Source organism: Schistocerca piceifrons, chromosome 5 (genome assembly GCF_021461385.2).
Source record: "Schistocerca piceifrons isolate TAMUIC-IGC-003096 chromosome 5, iqSchPice1.1, whole genome shotgun sequence".
NCBI lineage: Eukaryota > Metazoa > Arthropoda > Insecta > Orthoptera > Acrididae > Schistocerca > Schistocerca piceifrons.
The window spans coordinates 520,560,378-520,582,343 of record NC_060142.1 but is presented as its reverse complement, the minus strand read 5'-3'; the positions used below and the strand labels follow the sequence as shown (position 1 = coordinate 520,582,343).

General features: G+C 37.6%; 1 protein-coding gene across 1 annotated transcript in view; it reads right to left on the bottom strand.

The window, feature by feature from the left end:
• LOC124799322 (multiple epidermal growth factor-like domains protein 8) overlaps positions 1–21,966 on the bottom strand; it is a 380,153-nt gene that overhangs the window by 127,188 nt on the left and 230,999 nt on the right. Inside the window, exons 16-19 of the mRNA XM_047262911.1 lie at positions 8,018–8,282; positions 5,066–5,279; positions 441–632; positions 162–335 (exon numbers count right to left, since the gene is read on the bottom strand). Of these exons, the coding sequence (XP_047118867.1) occupies positions 162–335; positions 441–632; positions 5,066–5,279; positions 8,018–8,282 (845 nt within the window). The remainder of the gene's footprint in view (positions 1–161; positions 336–440; positions 633–5,065; positions 5,280–8,017; positions 8,283–21,966) is intronic.

Below are 21,966 nucleotides of genomic sequence, written 5' to 3'. Positions count from 1 at the left end.
TAGCCCAATATTTGGATCTGCAAACTGACTGACTGAAATACTTCCAAAGATGGCTATGATAATAACTGTTTTATGTTCTCTTTTTGGTATTTTAAGTAACAATTAAATAAATAAGAAAGGTATTTACTTAAAATCCTAAACTGAACAAAATTAATTCTTACCTTGGATCACCATAATAGCCCTTCTTACATCTTTCACAATTTTGACCTTCTGTATTGTCTTGGCAAAAACATTCGCCTGTCTGACGATCACATATTCCTTTACTATAGTTCCCGTGCTCATTACAATTGCATAACTGACAACCACTACTGGTTGCGTTACCATAACTTCCTGGCCTAATGTACGAAAAAATGAATTTAACATTTTTAAGAAATATTTTTTACTTCACATACTCATTATTAGCATATTTACGAACATTGGAAATTTTCAAATAATCTTACCGGCAAAACTGACAAAATTCTCCTTCAGTCCAGTCATGGCAACTGTCACATTTCCCAACACCTTCTAAACAAGTAGAGTGATTGTTGCAACCACAATTAATACCACAGTCTTCACCTGTCCAGCCAAGCTCACATTTACAGACATAATCTGGAGGACCACCACAGTACCCATGGATGCAATCACTGTCACAACTAAAAACAGAACAAAAATTAACATTTTAATGTGCTGAGATGCTCATTCAATTCAAAACACACAAACTTAAATTATCTTCATAAAGTGCTCTGCAAAAGCTATATTAGATTTTTTAAGGTGAAGAGTAAAAGGAAGTATAAGTCAATGAGCACACAATTCCTATGTAAAAAGGAGGTGTTTTCATTTTTATGTTTTAATAAAATGTTCATTAACACTGAGAAATTAATGTTAGTTACACATGTTTTGCTAGTTTTCTAGTTTATTAAGAAGCTACACTGGGACACTGGTGAAGTGGTAATTGACAATGAAGAACAAAACGTGTGAGGTCCTCCCAAGAGTAGTAAAAGATATTCGTTTAATTCCTGCTACATGATAAATAACACAAATTTAAAGACTGTCAATTCGACTGAATACCTAGGGATTACAATTTCAAACAACTAGAATTGGAACCATCACATAGAAAATGTTGTGGGGTAGGTGAACCAAGGACTGCATTTTATTGGCAGACTACTTAGAAGATGTAACTGATCTACTAAAGAGATTACCTAAACTATGATTGTCCATCATATGCCTAAGTATTGATGTGTGCAATGGGATCTCATGAGATCCCTGAATATGGAAGTTAGTAGGAATATTAAAAAAGGGAGGAAGGTTTATCTGTTTAGCAAGAGTAATAGAAGGCAGATTTCAGACTACCTAACAGATCAAAACGAAAATTTCTGTTCCGACACTGACAATGTTGAGTGTTTATGGAAAAAGTTCAAGGCAATCGTAAAATGCGTTTTAGACAGGTACGTGCCATGTAAAACTGTGAGGGACGGGAAAAACCCACCGTGGTACAACAACAAAGTTAGGAAACTACTGCGAAAGCAAAGAGAGCTTCATTCTAAGTTTAAACGCAGCCGAAACCTCTCAGACAAACAGAAGCTAAACGATGTCAAAGTTAGCGTAAGGAGGGCTATGCGTGAAGCGTTCAGTGAATTCGAAAGTAAAATTCTATGTACCGACTTGACAGAAAATCCTAGGAAGTTCTGGTTAAATCAGTAAGTGGCTTGAAACAGCATATCCAGACACTCTGGGATGATGATGGCATAGAAACAGAGGATGACACGCGTAAAGCTGAAATACTAAACACCTTTTTCCAAAGCTGTTTCACAGAGGAAGACTGCACTGCAGTTCCTTCTCTAAATCCTCGCACAAACGAAAAAATGGCTGACCTCGAAATAAGTGTCCAAGGAATAGAAAAGCAACTGGAATCACTCAACAGAGGAAAGTCCACTGGACCTGACGGGATACCAATTCGATTCTACACAGAATATGCGAAAGAACTTGCCCCCCTTCTAACAGCCGTGTACCACAAGTCTCTAGAGGAACGGAAGGTTCCAAATGATTGGAAAAGAGCACAGGTAGTCCTAGTCTTCAAGAAGGGTCGTCGAGCAGATGCGCAAAACTATAGATCTATATCTCTGACGTCGATCTGTTGTAGAATTTTAGAACATGTTTTTTGCTCGAGTATCATGTCGTTTTTGGAAACCCAGAATCTACTACGTAGGAATCAACATGGATTTCGGAAACAGCGATCGTGTGAGACCCAACTCGCTTTATTTGTTCATGAGACACAGAAAATATTAGATACAGGCTCCCAGGTAGATGCTATTTTTCTTGACTTCCAGAAGGCGTTCGATACAGTTCCGCACTGTCACCTGATAAAGTACGAGCCTACGGAATATCAGACCAGCTGTGTGGCTGGATTGAAGAGTTTTTAGCAAACAGAACACAGCATGTTGTTATCAATGGAGAGACGTCTACAGACGTTAAAGTAACCTCTGGCGTGCCACAGGGGAGTGTTATGGGACCATTGCTTTTCACAATATATATAAATGACCTAGTAGATAGTGTCGGAAGTCCCATGCGGCTTTTCGCGGATGATGCTGTAGTATACAGAGAAGTTGCAGCATTAGAAAATTGTAGCGAAATGCAGGAAGATCTGCAGCGGATAGGCACTTGGTGCAGGGAGTGGCAACTGACCCTTAACATAGACAAATGTAATGTATTGCGAATACATAGAAAGAAGGATCCTTTATTGTATGATTATATGATAGCGGAACAAACACTGGTAGCAGTTACTTCTGTAAAATATCTGGGAGTATGCGTGCAGAACGATTTGAAGTGGAACGATCATATAAAATTAATTGTTGGTAAGGCGGGTACCAGGTTGAGATTTATTGGGAGAGTCCTTCGAAAATGTAGTCCATCAACAAAGGAGGTGACTTACAAAACACTCGTTCAACCTATACTTGAGTATTGCTCATCAGTGTGGGATCTGTACCGGATCGGGTTGACGGAGGAGATAGAGAAGATCCAAAGAAGAGCAGCGCGTTTCGTCACAGGGTTATTTGGTAACCGTGATAGCGTTACGGAGATGTTTAACAAACTCAAGTGGCAGACTCTGCATCGCGGCGTAGCTTGCTCACCAGGTTTCGAGAGGGTGCGTTACTGGATGAGGTATCAAATATATTGCTTCCCCCTACTTATACCTCCCGAGGAGATCACGAATCTAAAATTAGAGAGATTAGAGTGCGCACGGAGGCTTTCAGACAGTCGTTCTTCCCGCGAATCATACGCGACTGGAACAGGAAAGGGAGGTAATGACAGTGGCACGTAAAGTGCCCTCCGCCACACACCGTTGGGTGGCTTGTGGAGTATAACTGTAGATGTAGATGTAGAGAGAGGATTAGGGAAGGATATCAAAAAAGTTCAAAGAAGGGCAGTTCGTTTTGTACTACTGCGAAATAGGGGAAAGAGTGTCACAGAAATGATTAACAAAGGTATTTTTCATAACAGTGAGATCTTTTCACAAAATTTCTATCACCAACTTTCGCCTCTGAATGTGAAAATATTTTGTCAACTACAACGTACAAAAGGAGAAATGATGATCATAATAAAATAAGAGAAATCACAGCTCACATGGAAATAATTAGGTGTTCATTTTGCCCAAATGCTATTCGAGAAAGGAATGGTCCACAAATAGTCTGAAAGCTGTTCTATGAACCCTTTGTCAAGCACATGGATGTGAATTGCAGAGTACTGATGTGGATAGGGCCAAGATAAAACTGCAAGCGACCTTTACTGAGGTCATCTATGAATTCAGTGCATGAAAATTTTAGCATAAAGCTTTATTATTAAAAAAAAATGAAGTTGATGTATGCTACAAAAAATTTTTCACGTGAATCAATAGTAGCACTGAAGGTCACGAGTCTTACACGTATTAGGCACCGTAACACATTGCACACTTGACAATTGTAAGATGGCTTTCCCAATATGTGTCTAAATGCTTCAGACTCTCCCAATTCCATATTTGTTTTATATAGCCATGAGCCACCTTACTAAAACCATTAAGTGTCAAAGTCACCCTAAGTATTTTGTCTCTTATTTCAACTACCAAGTGGTCTTTTCTAAAGCTTCCTGGTGCACAACACCTCCTCCAGTCAGAGAGGAAGTGATCTATTCTTGTGATGATACTTATCCTTCACATAATGTTACTGATATGCTTTAGTTCAGTACAGGCAAGGACAAAGATCGTTATTAACAAGATCCTTGTAAGCAAAAGAAAAATAATAAATAGTTGCAACAGTAACAAATGTAATAATGATGCAAAAAGATAAGCTAAAGCTGTGGTGGAACTGACAGTAACTGAATCAAGAATGTAGAAAGAAGGAAACATTTTCTCATAAACTGTCACAAGCAGATTACATGGCACAGTTATGATCAAATATCAAAAATGGGCTCAAAGTTATGGTACAAATCATTAAAAAATTTAAGTTAATTTTTAATGGTATTATAACACATTTAAATAGTACCTTTTGTCTGCAGACGTGAAAATTCTACGGGATTCTAATATACAGAAGACAAACTTACAATGAAAAGGCCCTTGATAATGGTTATCTGAAAGTAGTAGAGTGTAAAATTTCTTTTGTTTATTACATAAAAATTACTCACTTTATCAGGAAGTGCTGTTCCGATATTTTCATATCCATAAAGAAACTAATGATTTCTCTTGAAGTTACATTAATTTCCATGAGTTTCAAACAAGAATGATCAACAACAGATATAGATTTTCCACAAACAATAATTCAACCAAACTCACTCACATTAATTTTGCCTCCACATCACCCCAATTTTTAGAATTTTTGTACAAGTCTTTCTCTCATTTTGGAAGGAATTTAGACTTCTATATTACAATGCCTCTTAGGATCCACTTGAGAAACATGCAGCAAAATTAACTCATCTATGTGAATAGCTTTTACTCTGTAACACTAATAAATTTTCTTTGTGGGGTTCTCCAGTTATCTATGGACAATACTGAGATGTTCAGTTATTTCCACAGTGATTAATGACAGAAATACAGATTTATAATACAGCAAAACCTTACGTCTTTACACAGGTATGAATCCCATCTCCTATAAATCCTTGTTTGCACTTGCAAGTGTAGGAACCATGTGTATTTGTACATTCAGCATTTGGATGACAATCATCGAGTCCCAAATCACATTCATCCACGTCAGGGCACATTGCATATGACCATCTTGTTCCATTCATATCTAGTGTTGTGTTATGATACAAATTTACTGCAGCAGAGCAGGAGTCTGTAATGAAAAGTATTTCATGTTTAGATAAGTTTAGGAGGCATTGCTTAGTCATTATGAAACATCACATCTAAAAATTAAATTGACAAGACAGAGTACTCAGGACATTGCAGTTATACAGAGAGAAGGTGGAAAACAAAGTACATAAACATAATACATAGCATTTATGATACCTCAATGGCTTCTGTCAGGATAGGAAAACTCATGAGGAAAATTTTCCATTGGAAGAGGAGTAAGGTAGGATAGCCCTAGCCTTGAAAACTATTACTATCTTTGAGATGGCTATGACCAAAATTATTTGCCAAGAAAGGGAATGAGAATAAATGGGAAAAGACTCACTAACTTGAGATTTGCATATGATACAATAGTCCTAGGCAAGAATATGCTACAAATGCAATCCTCTATAAATGATTCATCAGATCCAGAATGAAATTTTCACTCTGCAGCAGAGTGTATGCTCATATGAAACTTCCTGACACATAAAACTGTGTGTCAGACCGAGATTTGACCTTGGAACCTTTACATTTTGCGGACAAGCTTGAGCTGTGCCTGGGTAGCTCTATAAGCAGAGCACTTGCATCTGAAAGGCAAAGGTCCCTAGTTCAAGTATCAGCCCTTAACACAGTTATAACCCACCAGGAATATTTATCAGATAATTGCGAAAAAGTGAGCCTTAAGATAAATCTGTGCATGAAATATAGCACGCACATCAAGTAGGTAACTGCAAGACAAAAAATACTGAACAATAAATCTCTAACAGTTAATTGATATCCAAGAAGATTTAAAACCAAAAATTTTTGATGAATCAAGCTGGGTTGGAGGTCTTATGGAAGAAACACAACTGGTTTTAAATCTGATATGCCAACATACTTAAAAAGGTTATTTTCGAACGGTGTGATCTTTCTTTCTATTCTAACACATGGCTGTGAAATGTGAATTTTAAACAAGTTTTTCAGAAGGAAACTATGAATAAAGGAAACTATGAACAACTCAGAGAGCTAAGGAAAGGTCACTCCTGGGTCTCACCAGAAAAGGCGGAAAAGTGAAGACATAACAGCAATAACAGGAGTTTAGGATATTGTGCAACAGGTAAAAGTTCTAAAATGGAAACAGGCAAGGCATATTGCACAAAGAAATGACAGAATACAGACAAAGGTAGCAGTAGAGAGGAGTCCCAAAGAAAGAGCAAGATCACAGGGCTGACCAATGTAATAAAGAAGTGAAGAAAGTCGCAGGTAGAGAGACAGAGAGGCATGAATATGGCAACTGAAATTGTATTTTTTTAACTTAAGATTAAAGAAGCTACATCCTGTAAAGGTTTATTTAGCAGAACGATAAATATCTAAACAATATTCAAAGACAAGAAAAATAACTGGAATGAAAATAAGAAACATATACAGTAACCAAATCAAATAATTGAAATAGGTGTGTACAGTGATGAATATCAATGCCACACTCACTACTACAGTTGAATTCATCATAATGCATAATTAATACAGTTGCAGGATACAACAAAATGAATAGCATGAAATATAAGCTGAAGAATGGTTACAGCAAAAAGACAGATTATGATGCAGAGAGCACTGAATCTCATTAGACAGCAATACTGGAAAGATTGACAATAAAACTAAAAAAGAACACATTAATAATATTATGAAAAGGAAAGTTCCTACTCACCATATAGCGGAGATGCTGAGTTGCAGTTGAGCACAACAAAAAGGCTGTCACAAATTAGCTTTCGGCCAGTATGGCATTCATGAAAAACACAAACACACATGCAAACACAACTCGCACCCATACGACTGCAGTCTCTAGCAACTGAAGCCACACTGCCAGTGTGGCTTCAGTTGCAAGAACCTGCAGTTTTGTGTGTGTGTGTGTGTGTGTGTGTGTGTGTGTGTGTGTGTGTGTGTGTGTGTGTGTGTGTGTGTGAGAGAGAGAGAGATCTATTTTTGCCGAAGGCCATACTGGCTGAACGCTAATTTGTGACAATCTTTTTGCTGCGCCTATCTGTGACTCAGCATCTCCTCCATGTGGTGAGAAGCCACTTTCCTTTTCAATTTATTGTTACATTCCATCCTGGATTTTCCATTGTTTGAAAGAACACACTAAAATCTCCAACTTAATAGCTTGGGCAGGAATCTAAAAAATTGTAAAACACATACTTATTCACTTCATTTTTGGTTACAACAGAGGGCAGATCGAACAATGGGAAAGAATGCACATTTAGTATGTGATGATGTAACATATCCAGGAAGGAAAGTGGGCTTGGTTGGGGAAAGTCAGAAATGAAGAACAGGTCACTCAGATTCCAGGATGAGAGAACCCACAACCTTCTAATGTGCTCAATGAAGAGTAAAGCAGTATTCCTTATCTACAAAAATTAGCAAATAAACTAAATACTACTATAAAGCAACAAAATGGCGAGTTTAATTGAGCAAAATGTTACCAGTAACATGTGTATGTGCGTGCTCTGACTTTCAAAGCCTTGTCAACAAAAGTACTACAAATAAAGTAAAATATAATTGTTTGTTCCAAGTAAGTTATTACATCTCTTGAGTATGCAGCTGTTGGTAGCTTGTAGTTTGTTACACAACATATACACAACAGTACCTTTGTACTAACAATTCAATTTCTTTTTGTAGTATATCACAATACATTTTTTCTGATTGGTTGTTTTTGTGTGTTTTATTGCTTTTAATAGAAAAATTAATATTAAAGGAAATATAACTACTAACCAATATGGGGATGGCTAAAATCTCCCTCAACACACACTCCCAAAATGGGGTTTTCCTGGCTATAGCACCATCCACAACCCAAACTTTGTAAACAACTGGAACAGTTTGTGTGCCTCTTGCAAGACTTGCACTGATTATTGCTTTGTAGTCCCACATGCCTTCCACGTCCTTGAGGATTAGGTGCCAACACATAAACTTGGTCCACCCACTCCCGACACTGTCCAAACTGATACTCAGAGGTATATATAGAAAATGAGAAACACTCCTGCAATAAAATAAGTTTAACATCACACAAAATAACAAACATAAAGCACATCCAGTACAAGATAATGTAAGTAAACAAACTTATTGGAATGAAACAATTACACATTTGGTATAAAACACGAATGAAATGGATGAATTATAAACAATACACACAACATTTTGTATCAAGCTGACGAGACTTATTACATTATCACCATAAAACTGCCTAAAATCACATATCATTTATTACACAAGGAAGGAATGAAGGATGTTATCCATCAGATTATCTCAGTCCCAACACTTATTTACTAGCAGCACAAATAAGTCATTTGGCCTGAACATATGTGAATAAGGATTTCCTAAAATAACTAGTTCCATTGTATTGTGTTGGCCACAAACGAGAGACTAGTTTCAGTAAAATTAACTTTTCAAGATTTTTTTATTACTCCTTTGGTGAGGGGCCTAGCGTATCACAAATAAATACGAGTAGTCTTTTCAATTATTTACGTGTGAACAAGAACAAAATGTTAATTTTAGGAAAGGAAAAAATCTGCTACTTTTTCATTTACACTATGCAGATGCTGTTTAGTAATTACTGCACAGATTCTAGCAATAGCAACAACAGTATTTGTAAGAATATTTACCTGTAGAAAGTACAGAACTTTGCATAGTAAGAATAGATGATTTTCTTAAGTGACATTGTTCACTTTTATACTAACAATCCCAAAGTCCAAATATCATTACAAATAAAGGTTAATCTGGTTGTGGTCTTCAGTCTAAAGACTCATTTAATACAGCACTCCTGTGCACGTCTCTTCATCACTGCATAACTACTCCAAACTACAACTATTTGAACCTGCTTACTGTAGCTGAGCTTGGTCTCCCTCTGAAGTTTTTACCTATTCCCCCCCCCCCCCCCCCCCCAAATACTTCCCACCTTACCAAATTGATGGTTTCTCGATGCCTCTGAACGAGTTCCATCAACTGATTCCTTCTTTTAGTCAGGTTGGGGCATAAATTCTCTTTTTCCCAAAACTGGCTCAGTCCTTCCTCATGAGTTATTAAATTTACCAAACTGATCTTCAGCACTATTCTGCAGTGCCAAATTTCAAAGGTGTCTATCATCTTCCACACACACACACACACACACATTCACATAAGCAAGCACACCTCATACACACACGACTGCTTACACCCGCAGATCTGACTGGAATGTGACTGTCACATGAAGGGCAGGGAAGGGGGAGGGAAAGAAGGGAACAGGTAGGGTGAGAGAGAAAAGTGCTGTACAGTGGGGCTTGTGGGGCTAGAGACTGCCAGTTGCAACGTTGGAAAGTGGTGTGTGTGCGTGTGTGTGTGTGTGTGTGGGGGGGGGGGGGGGGGGCATGAAAGTAGAGGAGCAAGGACAGGGAAAGGATGGTTAGGTATATTGGCAGAGGGTGGCACAGAAAGAGGGTGAGAGAATGTGAAAACGGAGGAGATGACAGGACAAGGGAGCGGAAACTGTGCTGGTGGGTGTGGGGACAGTAGCTTACCATAAGTTGAGGCCATGTGAAACATGGGAATACTTTTGGGAGTGGAGAAAGTGTTGTAAGGATAACTCCCATTTGTGCAGTTCAGAAAAGCAGGTGGTGGAGGGGTGGATCCAGATGGCCCAGGTTGTGAAGCAGCCACTGAAATCTAGCATGTTACATTCAGATGCTGAATGTAACAAATTACACATTTCAGAAATGTTTTTTGAGCCATGTTGGCTTGTCCTATGTTTTTAAATCTTTGCTTACTTGTGCAATCAATCTCTGTGTAGTCGCCGGGTAGTTGAGTCTTTTGCTGTAGGTCCTTGGAGCAGCTTGTAGAGAGAGAGAGAGAGAGAGAGAGAGAGAGAGAGAGAGAGAGAGAGAGAGACCCGAAGTACAATTACACAGGAATTAGGAAGAGAATTACACAGAGATGGATTGCACAAGTAAGCAAAGATGTAAAAACATAGAACAAGCCAACACGGCTGAAAAAGCATTTCTGAAATGGGTAGTTTGTTAAGGTTCTTAGGAAGAGAATTGATTGTTACTCATCATAAAGATGACCCGTTGAGTTACAGACAGGCTCAGCAAAAAGACTGCTACACATTAAATGGCATTCAGCCAAAGCCTTCTTCAGCAAAGACCTCTTCCACCAGCAACTCCAAATGGAATGCGACTGTGATGTGAATAGCATCATGCACCCTGGATTAAGCAGGCATAGTTGCTGATGTGGGTGTAGGTGTGCTGTTCATTTCCTGGTGCCATCTGTTCTGTCCTTTTGGGACAAGGTACTTGTTACTTGATTGACACACGTGCTTCCATGTCGAAATTGCTCCCACTACACTGGATGGCCTGTGGTTCCCAATCACTCTGTCTCAAGCATTAAATTCATCCTTTGGTGCCTCCGTTTGAAATAATCTGAGTGCCATATTTGTGTGTTTTAGAATTTCTTTTAGTTACAACTTGTTCAGTTATCTGCTTATTTTGTCATTTGTGCCTGAAATTAATTTTCATATGTTCTAGGCCGCCAGCTGTGTTAGTGATCACTGAGGTCGGACTTGAGTCTTATTTGTGTTGGAAGTTGTTGCTTTCCTGACTGGGGTAGCAACTATAAAGTTGCCTACGACTGTAGTATGCAAATGCTACCGACCCAGTGCATCTTGGCTCTATATACTCTATAACTCTATTGAGATTTTGCCTCTTTCAAGAAAATTAATATTTATCTTTTTAAATATAATTACTATTGTAGCTGTTTTGAGTGTTAGCCCTCAAGATTTGCATGTTACCTTTTAAGCCACTTAAATTAATCTGCCTGAATACTGTGTGATTTCCTGGTTCTTACATTAACTTGTTATATTTACTTTAAGATTAACCGGTTAACCCTTTCAGTAATTCTTATCACAAAATTCTTGTTGTTATACTTAAGGTTTGGTTGGAGCTTGGAGCCACACTCACATTGAGCTTCTTGTCTTGGTCTGAGCATTTTCATATGTTCTGTGATTATTATGCATGAGTTATATGTTTGGTTGTTCGCTCTCGGCTTTTTGGTTGTTTGCTGTAGGCCTTCTGAGTTGTTCGTAGCATTTGGAGGCGCTGCCCCGGGGTGTTCTCTGTTACCCACCGGTTCACCAGGTGTAGCCTATCAGCACGCATATGCGTGCGCGCTGCAGTGCGCCACTTCCCATCTCATCGTAGCCTCTGAGATGTTACGGCCTTCTGGATTGCTATGGCATCCCTCATAAGTTGAGTTCCTATTGTAGCAAATGGGTGTTAATTTAACCAGTAGTGCCCATTATTCTAAACCATCTTATTCAAGCCTGGCCTGACATACCTGCCCCTTCCACATTTTCTCTGGTTGAAGTTTGGTTTTTAATGTAATAGCTTTGATATTGGTGTAATGCTCAATCTGTTAAATGGTACTTTATTACTTTCCCACGTCAGTACCTTGAATATGCCCAATGGGCTTCCCTGAAAGATCAAATATTGGATATTTGTGTTGATACCAGACTTGTGTAACCTTTGTATTACACTTTGTAAGCTATGTTCATTAATGTTAAGCACCCATTTGGCCTGCCAAATGTGGGAATTGTAATCTGTAGCATCATTGCTGTCACTGTTCACCCAGCACTCAGTGCATGTTTAAGGTATAGTTGATTGTACTTCTTGCTTGTTAGTCCTTCCTAATTTGGTGCATTTTATTCATTTGAATTAAGTGATTAATCATCCACTGGTTCAACTGTAGGAATTTTGGAGTAATTACCTGAATCATTTGTATTTTATTAGAATTTTTCCTAACTATGCAAGAAAAGATTACCGTGCAAGGTGGCACACTGGACTTGCATTCGGGAGGATGACGGTTCAATCCCGTGTCCGGACATCCTGATTTAGGTTTTCTGTGATTTCCCTAAATCGCTCCAGGCAAATGCTGGGATGGTTCCTTTGAAAGGGCACGGCCAACTTCCTTTCCCATCCTTCCCTAATCCGATGAGACTTATGACCTCACTGTTTGGTCTCTTCCCCCAAACAACCCAACCCAATAAAAGAGTGTTGTTTTGTGAAGTAACAAATGACTTGTGATAAATGGCCAGCACCTTTCTCATACCATTTAGTTATTTCCTAACCCTGGGGTGCCCACTGACATATCAGTTTTCTTGTTATTGCAAGTCTTCATTTTATTTTACTGACCAAATAGCAAAACTACTACTGGTGTGTTAGGCCCGAGTCAGTGTGCCATTAATAACTAAAGATGACCAATGTCATAAGTTACTGATAGTGAAATTAATAACAAACAGAGCATGAACTCTGAGCCTCATGTCCCTCCTGGACAGGATACTATCAAGAGTCTCAATTCTTATTGTATTGTTCCTTCTGGGTTATATGGCCTCCCCAAGGTCCTTAATTGTGAGTAACATTACTGTTCTGGTGTGTCGTGTAGCAAAAAACTCGTGTTCCCCTGTCTGATTCATTACAGTGCTGAATTAACGAACTTATTTCGAAATGTATTGACTTCCTCTTACTTTTTATTCAATGACCAGTACTATGAGCATACAGATGGATTTGCGATGGGGAGCCTGTTGTTGTCTATTATTGCCAATTTGTGTCTGGAAGATTTTGAGAAATGTGCCTTGGAGTTGGCACCTTGGAAACCTGCATGTTTTTTCAAATATATAGACGATATTTTTGTTGTTTTGTCTCAGTGAGAGTTTGAATGACATTTTAGAACACCTGAATTCAATCCACTTGAATATTAGTTTCACAATGGCGGGGGAAAAGCATGGCTGTCTTCCCTTTCTTAATGTGTTGGTCACAAGGAAGGTGGATGGTACATTGGGACATGCCATTTATAGGAAGCCTACTAACACTGACTTGTATCTGCAGTTTGATTGTTGTCCCCATGCAGCTCAATGAAATGGTACTTTGTTCCTTGGTTCATAGGGACCATGTCACTGCAAACCGTGAGAGTTTGTCAGCTGAGTTAGCCCATCTCAAAGTCACCTTTTGTCAGAATGATTATAGTGAAAGACAATTCACACACGTGTTGCCCTATCGACCAACTGTGCAGTGGGGAAGTGACGATAATACTGAGGTGGCACCAAAGTCAATGGCTTTTGATTTATGCAGGTAGCATTACGAGAAGTATTGATCATATTTTGCAGAAATATTGTGTAAAGAGCATTTTCCAACTGCCATCTAAGATCAGGCTCCTTTTAGGTTCTGTCAAGGGTGACACTGGTTTGCGTAAGGCACGTTTCTACAATGTTCCTTGCAGTTGTGGCATGTCATATACTGGTCAGATTATCACAACTTTGGACGGCCAGTACACTGAGCATAAGTGGCACACATGCTTACAACAGTCGAGCATATCCGCCATGACAGTCACCCTATAGAATGAAAAAGTTCCACTTCCAGCTATTGGGACAGTGTTATTAATTAAGTTGTTGAAATTAAATTAGGAAATAACCTCATAAATAGAGATGGTGGTTTTTGTTTAAATTCTGCATGGAATCCTGCTCTCCCCCTTGTGGAAAAGCAGAGGGACAGAGTTTGTGCTACTTCTCCCATTCATTATTAATTTCACTATTGTTGACTTCAGACATTAGACATTTTTGGTTTGTGATGGCATTAGTATTTACTCTCTCTCTCTCTCTCTCTCTCTCTCTCTCTCTCTGTGTGTGTGTGTGTGTGTGTGTGTGTGTGTGTGTGTGTGTGTGTGTGTGTGTGTGTGTGTGTGTGTGTGTGTTTTATCTTTCTGGAGATTCTCTGAAAACCGTGGTTTTAAATTTACTTGCACAGGGCTTACTTGCTACAGTTTTGCCCTGAAAATGGCAGGGTGTGTTCATGGTGAAATATCAGCGGTTGTCAATGAAGTCACCCAGATGCATTCCGATAAGTTATTTTTACTTCTGGTGTCTCATTTTTAAGCCAATTCCCTTGGCACCATCTGTTTTAGTTCAACAACATTCTAATGCCCATGTTCTATTTTTATTGGTGCTGATAGTATTTATTATTATTATTTCTTTCTTTCTTTTCTCAGATGTTATGTCTGGTCAAAAATGGAAAGTGACGCGGACCTTGACCAAGTGTGACTTCCTTTTAACTGTATGGTATATGTTATATTGCATTTAGGAACTTTCGGGTAATTGAACATGTATCAATAATTACGGATTTCTGTAGTTGTATATATAAGTTTGGATGTAGCTGTATTGCATTGATGTACTGGTGGATATTGTGTGGTATGACTCCTGTAGTTGATAGTATAATTGGTATAATGTCAACTTTATCCTGATGCCACATGTCCTTGACTTCCTCAGCCAGTTGGATGTATTTTTCAATTTTTTCTCCTGTTTTCTTTTGTATATTTGTTGTATTGGGTATGGATATTTCGATTAGTTGTGTTAATTTCTTCTTTTTATTGGTGATTATGATGTCAGGTTTGTTATGTGGTGTTGTTTTATCTGTTATAATGGTTCTGTTCCAGTATAATTTGTATTTATCATTCTCCAGTACATTTTGTGGTGCATACTTGTATGTGGGAACGTGTTGTTTTATAAGTTTATGGTGTAAGGCAAGCTGTTGATGTATTATTTTTGCTACATTGTCATGTCTTCTGGGGTATTCTGTATTTTCTAATATTGTACATCCGCTTGTGATGTGGTCTACTGTTTCTATTTGTTGTTTCCAAAGTCTGCATTTATCTGTAGTGGTATTGGGATCTTTAATAATATGCTTGCTGTAATATCTGGTGTTTATTGTTTGATCCTGTATTGCAATCATGAATACTTCTGTCTCACTGTATATATTGCCTTTTCTTAGCCATGTATTGGGTGCGTCTTGATCGATGTGTGGCTGAATTAGATGATACGGGTGCTTGCCATGTAGTGTTTTCTTTTTCCAACTTACTTTCTTCGTATCTGTTGAAGTTATGTGATTTAAAGGGTTGTAGAAGTGGTTATGAAATTGTAGTGGTGTAGCCGATGTGTTTATATGAGTGATTGCTTTGTGTATTTTGCTAGTTTCTGCTTGTTCTAGAAAGAATTTTCTTAAATTGTCTACCTGTCCATAATGTAAGTTTTTTATATCGATAAATCCCCTTGCTCCTTCCTTTCTGCTTAATGTGAACCTTTCTGTTGCTGAATGTATGTGATGTATTCTATATTTGTGGCATTGTGATCGTGTGAGTGTATAGAGTGCTTCTAGGTCTGTGTTACTCCATTTCACTACTCCAAATGAGTAGGTCAATATTGGTATAGCATAGGTATTTATAGCTTTTGTCTTGTTTCTTGCTGTCAATTCTGTTTTCAGTATTTTTGTTAGTCTTTGTCTATATTTTTCTTTTAGTTCTTCTTTAATATTTGTTTTATCTATTCCTATTTTTTGTCTGTATCCTAGATATTAATAGGCATCTGTTTTTTCCATCGCTTCTATGCAGTCGCTGTGGTTATCCGATATGTAATCTTCTTGTTTAGTGTGTTTTCCCTTGACTATGCTATTTTTCTTACATTTGTCTGTTCCAAAAGCCATATTTATATCATTGCTGAATACTTCTGTTATCTTTAGTAATTGGTTGAGTTGTTGATTTGTTGCTGCCAGTAGTTTTAGATCATCCATGTATAGCAGATGTGTGATTTTGTGTGGGTATGTTACAGTAATATTGTATCCATAATTTGTATTATTTAGCATGTTGGATAGTGGGTTCAGAGCAAGGCAGAACCAGAAAGGACTTAATGAGTCTCCTTGGTATATTCCACGCTTAATCTGTATTGGCTGTGATGTGATATTATTTGAATTTGTTTGGATATTAAGTGTGGTTTTCCAGTTTTTCATTACTATGTTTAGGAACTGTATCAATTTAGGATCTACTTTGTATATTTCCAATATTTGAAGTAACCATGAGTGGGGTACACTATCAAAAGCTTTTTGGTAATCAATGTATGCATAGTGTAGCGACCTTTGTTTAGTTTTAGCTTGATATGTCACCTCTGCATCTATTATCAGTTGCTCTTTACATCCTCATGCTCCTTTGCAACAGCGTTTTTGTTCTTCATTTATAATTTTGTTCTGTGTTGTGTCATTAATTTCTGTGTAATGACTGAAGTTAATATTTTGTATATTGTTGGTAGGCATGTTATGGGGTGATATTTAGCTGGGTTTGCTGTGTCTGCTTGGTCTTTAGGTTTCAGATAAGTTATTCCATGTGTAAGTGTATCAGGGAATGTGTATGGGTCTGCAATGTAACTGTTAAATAATTTATATATAAAAACAAAGATGAGGTGACTTACCGAACGAAAGCGCTGGCAGGTCGATAGACACAATATAATAGAAGGAAACGTTCCACGTGGGAAAAATTATATATAAAAACAAAGATGAGGTGACTTACCGAACGAAAGCGCTGGCAGGTCGATCGACCTGCCAGCGCTTTCGTTCGGTAAGTCACCTCATCTTTGTTTCTATATATAATTTTTCCCACGTGGAATGTTTCCTTCTATTATATTGTTAAATAATTTAGTTAGATGTGAATGTGTTGAGGTGAATTTCTTTAGCCAGCAATTTGCTATTTTATCTTTTCCAGGGGCTTTCCAATTGTGAGTAGAATTAACTGCTTGGGTGACTTCATGTTGCAAAATTATCACTTCAGGCATTTGTGGTATCATCTTGTAAGTATCTGTTTCTGCTTGTATCCACCGTGCATGCCTGTTATGTTGTACCAGGTTTGACCATATGTTGCTCCAGAAGTGTTCCATGTCTGTTGCTCCAGAAGTGTTCCATGTCTGTTATGTTTGGTGGATTGTCTATTTTAATGTGTGTGTTATCTATTGTCTGGTAAAATTTCTTTTGGTTTGTGTTGAATGTTTGGTTTTGTTTCCTTCTATTTTCACTTTTTTTGTATCTTCCAAGTCGTTTGGCCAATGCTTGTAATTTCTGCTTCTTTTCATCTAATTGCTCTATCACTTCTTGTTGTGAGATTTTACCTAACCTTTTTCGTTTTTTTTTCTGACATTTCATTTCTTATAAATTGTGTTAGCTGTCCGATGTCTTTTCTCAGTTTTTCTATTCTGATCTGTAGCCTGTGTTGCATTGCTGGTTTTGTGGGTTTCTTCTGTGTGTTGGTTGGTTCTGATCTCTGCCTAGTGTGTATATTTAGTGTAGTGAGTGCTCCTATATAAACCAGTAGTTGTAACTCTTCCATAGTTGTGTTTTCATTTATTTTGTTGTGTATGATTGTGTTGATAGTTTTTGTTGTTGTTTCGACTTGTGGGTTATTTGGCGGTCTATGCAAGAATGGTCTAATGTCTGTATTTGTGTCTTTGTATTCTATATATGTAAGCTGAAATTTTTCTTCTATATCTAACATGTGTGTCACTTCGTGTTCTATTTGTCCTTGTTCTGGTGGCTGTCTTAAGATTTTGTTTTCCTCTGACTGTTTAATTGATGCGTGTTGTTCTTTGTTTGTTTGCTCTGGGATGTTTGAGTCCATTACTGTATTTTCTTCTTCTTCTGATTGCACATTATTTTGTTCCAGTATTTGTTGTTCTTGTTGTTTGATGTTTTCTAATTCTGACTGGGGTATCCTGTTATTTTTGATTATTACACGGATCTGATCAGCTAGTCGTTGTTCTGTTAAAAATTTTAATTCTGGGTATCTGGTAATAAATGTTGTGTATACTTGTGATCTGTATCAAGTTGTGTTGGTTCCTAGGTTTGTTGCTTGGTAGTAACAGAACATGAGGTGTCGATTAACTTCATCTGACCATCTCATCCTCTTTCTTTGTTTTCCTTCTAGGGTGGTTTCATTTGTCTATAAATAATTTGTGTCAGTATTTTGTAACAATGACTTATTAAACTGGTGGTACAGTATTACTAACACCAATGAGCACCAGCATTCTTTGGGAAGTGTTGTTCTTGAAGTCCGAGGGTATTTCGCCTCTTTCATATATCTTCCACATCTGGTGGAATAGTTCTCTCATGGCAGGGTCTCCCGAGGATTTTAGTAATTCTAAAGGACTGTCTACTCCAGGAGCCTTGTTTCCAATTAGATCTTTCCGTGTTTTGTCAAATTCTTCTCACAGTACCAATTTCCCATCTCATCTTCATCTATTTTGTCTTCCCTTTCTATGATGTTATCTTTGAGTTCATTTTCTTTGTATAGTGCTTCTATATATTCATTCCACATTTCAGTCTACCTTTCTTTGATTAGCAATGTCTTGCCATATGAGATCTTGATATTCATTAAGCTGCTTGTCTTTTCCCCAAAGATCTCTTTAGTTTTCCTGTACATGTCAAACACCTTTCCTCTAGTCACACAGGCTTCTACACCCTTGCATTTCTTGTATACCCATTCCTGTTTTGTGATATTGCACTTGCTGGTTATGTCAATTTTTAGAGAACTGTATTCCCTTTTGCCGGATTAATTTGCTACATTTTTATATTTACTCCTTTAGTCAGTTATATTCAACATCTTGTGTGTTATCCAAGTATTTCTTTGGGACCTCGTCTTTACACCTATTTCACCTGATTCCTTCACAACTTCATCTCTCAAAGCTACCTATTCATCTTTTATTGTATTCATTGTATTTAGTCAGTTATATTCAACATCTTGTGTGTTATCCAAGTATTTCTATGGAAACTCGTCTTTTCACCTATTTCGCCTGATTCCTTCACAACTTCATCTCTCAAAGCTACCTATTCATCTTTTATTGTATTCATTTCCCCTTTTAGTCAATCATTGTTTAATGCAAACTTTGTAACTCTCAACAACCTGTAGTTCTTTCCATTTATCGATTTCCTACTTTTCTGCAATTTCTTCAGTTTCAAGCTGCAGTTCATAACCAGTAAATTATGAGCAGAATCCATATCTGGCTCTGGAAATGTTTTACAATTTAAAATCTAGTTTCACCAATATAAAATCTATCTAAATTTTCTAGTGTCTTCCAGTCTCTTCCAAGTACACAACATTCTTTCATGATCCTTAAACCAAGGGTCTGCTACGATTAAATTAGACCTGTGCAAAATTCTACCAGGATGTTCCCACTTTTAATGCTACTGCTATTTTTCCTTCTCTTCTTTTTCCCATTATTGAATATCAGTCTCTCATCAAAATCAAATTTTTGCCTCAATTAACTATCTGCACAATTTCATTTATCTCATTATACATTCTTTCAATCTCTTCATCGTCTGCACAGCTAATAGGCATATGAATTAGTGCTATTGTGGTCAGTGTAGGCTGTGTGCACCTTGACTATGACAATGTGTTAACTGGGTAGTTGACAGTAGTATAGTAGTTTACTCAGATGCCTATTTTCTTATTCGTTAGTCGTCCTACTCCAGTATTATCCTGTTTGATTTTGTATTTGTAATTGTGCACACAGCTGACCAGGAGTCCAGCCACCATGCTTCACAAATCCCCCTTGAATCTAACTTAAACTCATTCATTTCTTTGCGAAATTCTCTAACCTACCCTCCTGATTAAATGATCACACATTCCTTGTTCTGAAGTGCAGAACAGTGTTGTTTTTCCCCTGACATTATCATCTTGAGTTGTCCCTCCCTGAGGAAGCTATCTTACCTACTTTTTTTAGTCTGAATGACTGCTTTGGCTCTATTTAAAGATTTTTGCTTTATTTGCTATGAATTCTGACACTCAAATGTATCATCTTCACATTCCTGAATATAGTCAACACTTTTTTTGTCTTGTCAGTAAATAAATGCAATACATTAAACTACCTGTAATTACAAATTAATGAACTACTCTTAAAATGATCATAAATTAATTCCATTAAACTTAAACAATTAGAGTTTCCATACGAACTGTGTGATAAGCAAAGTGGTGAAAAGATAAAAAGAGGTAAAGTGATGAATTATAGCAAATAAAGCAAGTCTATTAAAGTAGCTGACAGATTTATTCATAGTCCAAGAACGTATAACAAAAGCTGTTATATTCTGATCTATGTTAAGATGAGTATATAAAGATATTTTCCTTCCAGAATATTTTACACAAGAGTAAGGCATCATGATTAAGGCATAAAGCAGAGCTATACACCATCAAGCAAAATAATTGTACAGTTTCCCCTTGCTTTCAGCCATTTGCAATACCAACACAGCAAGGCCACATTGGCTGAATGTTAGAAAGAACAGGTTAGTTAGTCATCCAACTGTAAACCCTGCAACAACTTAATAAGCTGCTGCCCCCTCTTCAGAAACCATAGGCCTATCTGGTCTCTCCATAGATACCCCTTGGTTATGGTTGCACTGATGGCACGACTCTCTGTATCATTGGGCATGCAAGAATGCCGCTTGGCAAGGTCCATGGTATGTCGTGTATTATTAAATTAATTTTGATATTTTGAGGTTTTTTGTGATTTATGTCTGCTCCAAAATACATGAATCAAATTCAAACTTTACATAGAGATGCAACATCAAGAAAAAGCTATATAAAGATAAGTGATTTATGAGATAAAAAATTATCATTTAGACATTATTCTATGTTGTTTAATTGTTTACATAATTGTGATTCTTGAAACTACAAAAAATATGTGTGTTCATGTTAGCCGTAACCCCTTTATTTAGTGTAAAGCTAGCATATTTGAGGTGCAAGCCTATGCTACTATATTAAATGATATACATGGGCTGGACAAAAATATGGAAACGCCAAAAACACAATACATGATAATGCCTAGTACTGTGTAGAAAACGCATTAGCTTTCAAAACAGCTTCAAGATGTTTTTGGAATGGATAAATAAAGGTCCTGTATGGTTTTCAAGGGAATCTTATATCATTATTCCTGAAAAGTAGTGGCAAGTTCAGGTACCAATAATGGAGATGGATAGCAGTCACGGACCCTTGTCTCCAAAGTACACCTCAGCAGCTCAATAATTTTGAGATATGGTGACTATGGCAGCCAGGAGAACTTGGACAATACATCCTCATGCTCACAAAACCAGTTCTGGACAATGCGAGCTGAGCTATGTCAACAGAATCTCTGTTGTCTTGGAACACAGCATTACCATTGAGGGTCAAACATTATATTATGGGATGGACCTGGTCAACCAAAATGGTCACTCATCTGGCCTATGCAATACCATGATACGGCTGCCCAAAGCACCACGCCATCATGTTTCACTATTTTGATGTAAATTCGGTCAGAAGGTGGAAACAGTATGAAACAAGGCCCATCTGAGCAAATGACTTTCTTGCATTACTATACAGACCACGTTTCATACCTTCGGTACCACATCTTCCTGTTATGAGCATTTGTCTCACCGACATATGGTTTTGGAGTTCCTGCTCGCCCTGCAATTCCCCACTTATGGAGCTATCTTTGTATGGTTTCAGAGCTGAAAAGGTTCGCAAATGCGACTGTTCTGCAGTGACTTTTGAAGCTGTTGTCTTCTTTGTTTTTTGTCACAATGCTCTTCAATGACAGTTCATCATAATCACTCAACATACACTTTTGCAAACGTTGTGACATAGTGGATGATGCTTTTCCACTTTTACACTTCAGTTCTCTCAGTAACGGAAGCATCCACCATACAAGCACCAACAATGTGCCCATGTTTGAATTCACTTAGTTCCAACATAATGCACTCACAACTACACAGGACATTGTTCTGACCATGACTGATGCTTGAAATCTATTCACGACATTGCACAGGTATTGTCAGGGTCAGATACAACTGTGTAAACTGCCTGCTTGT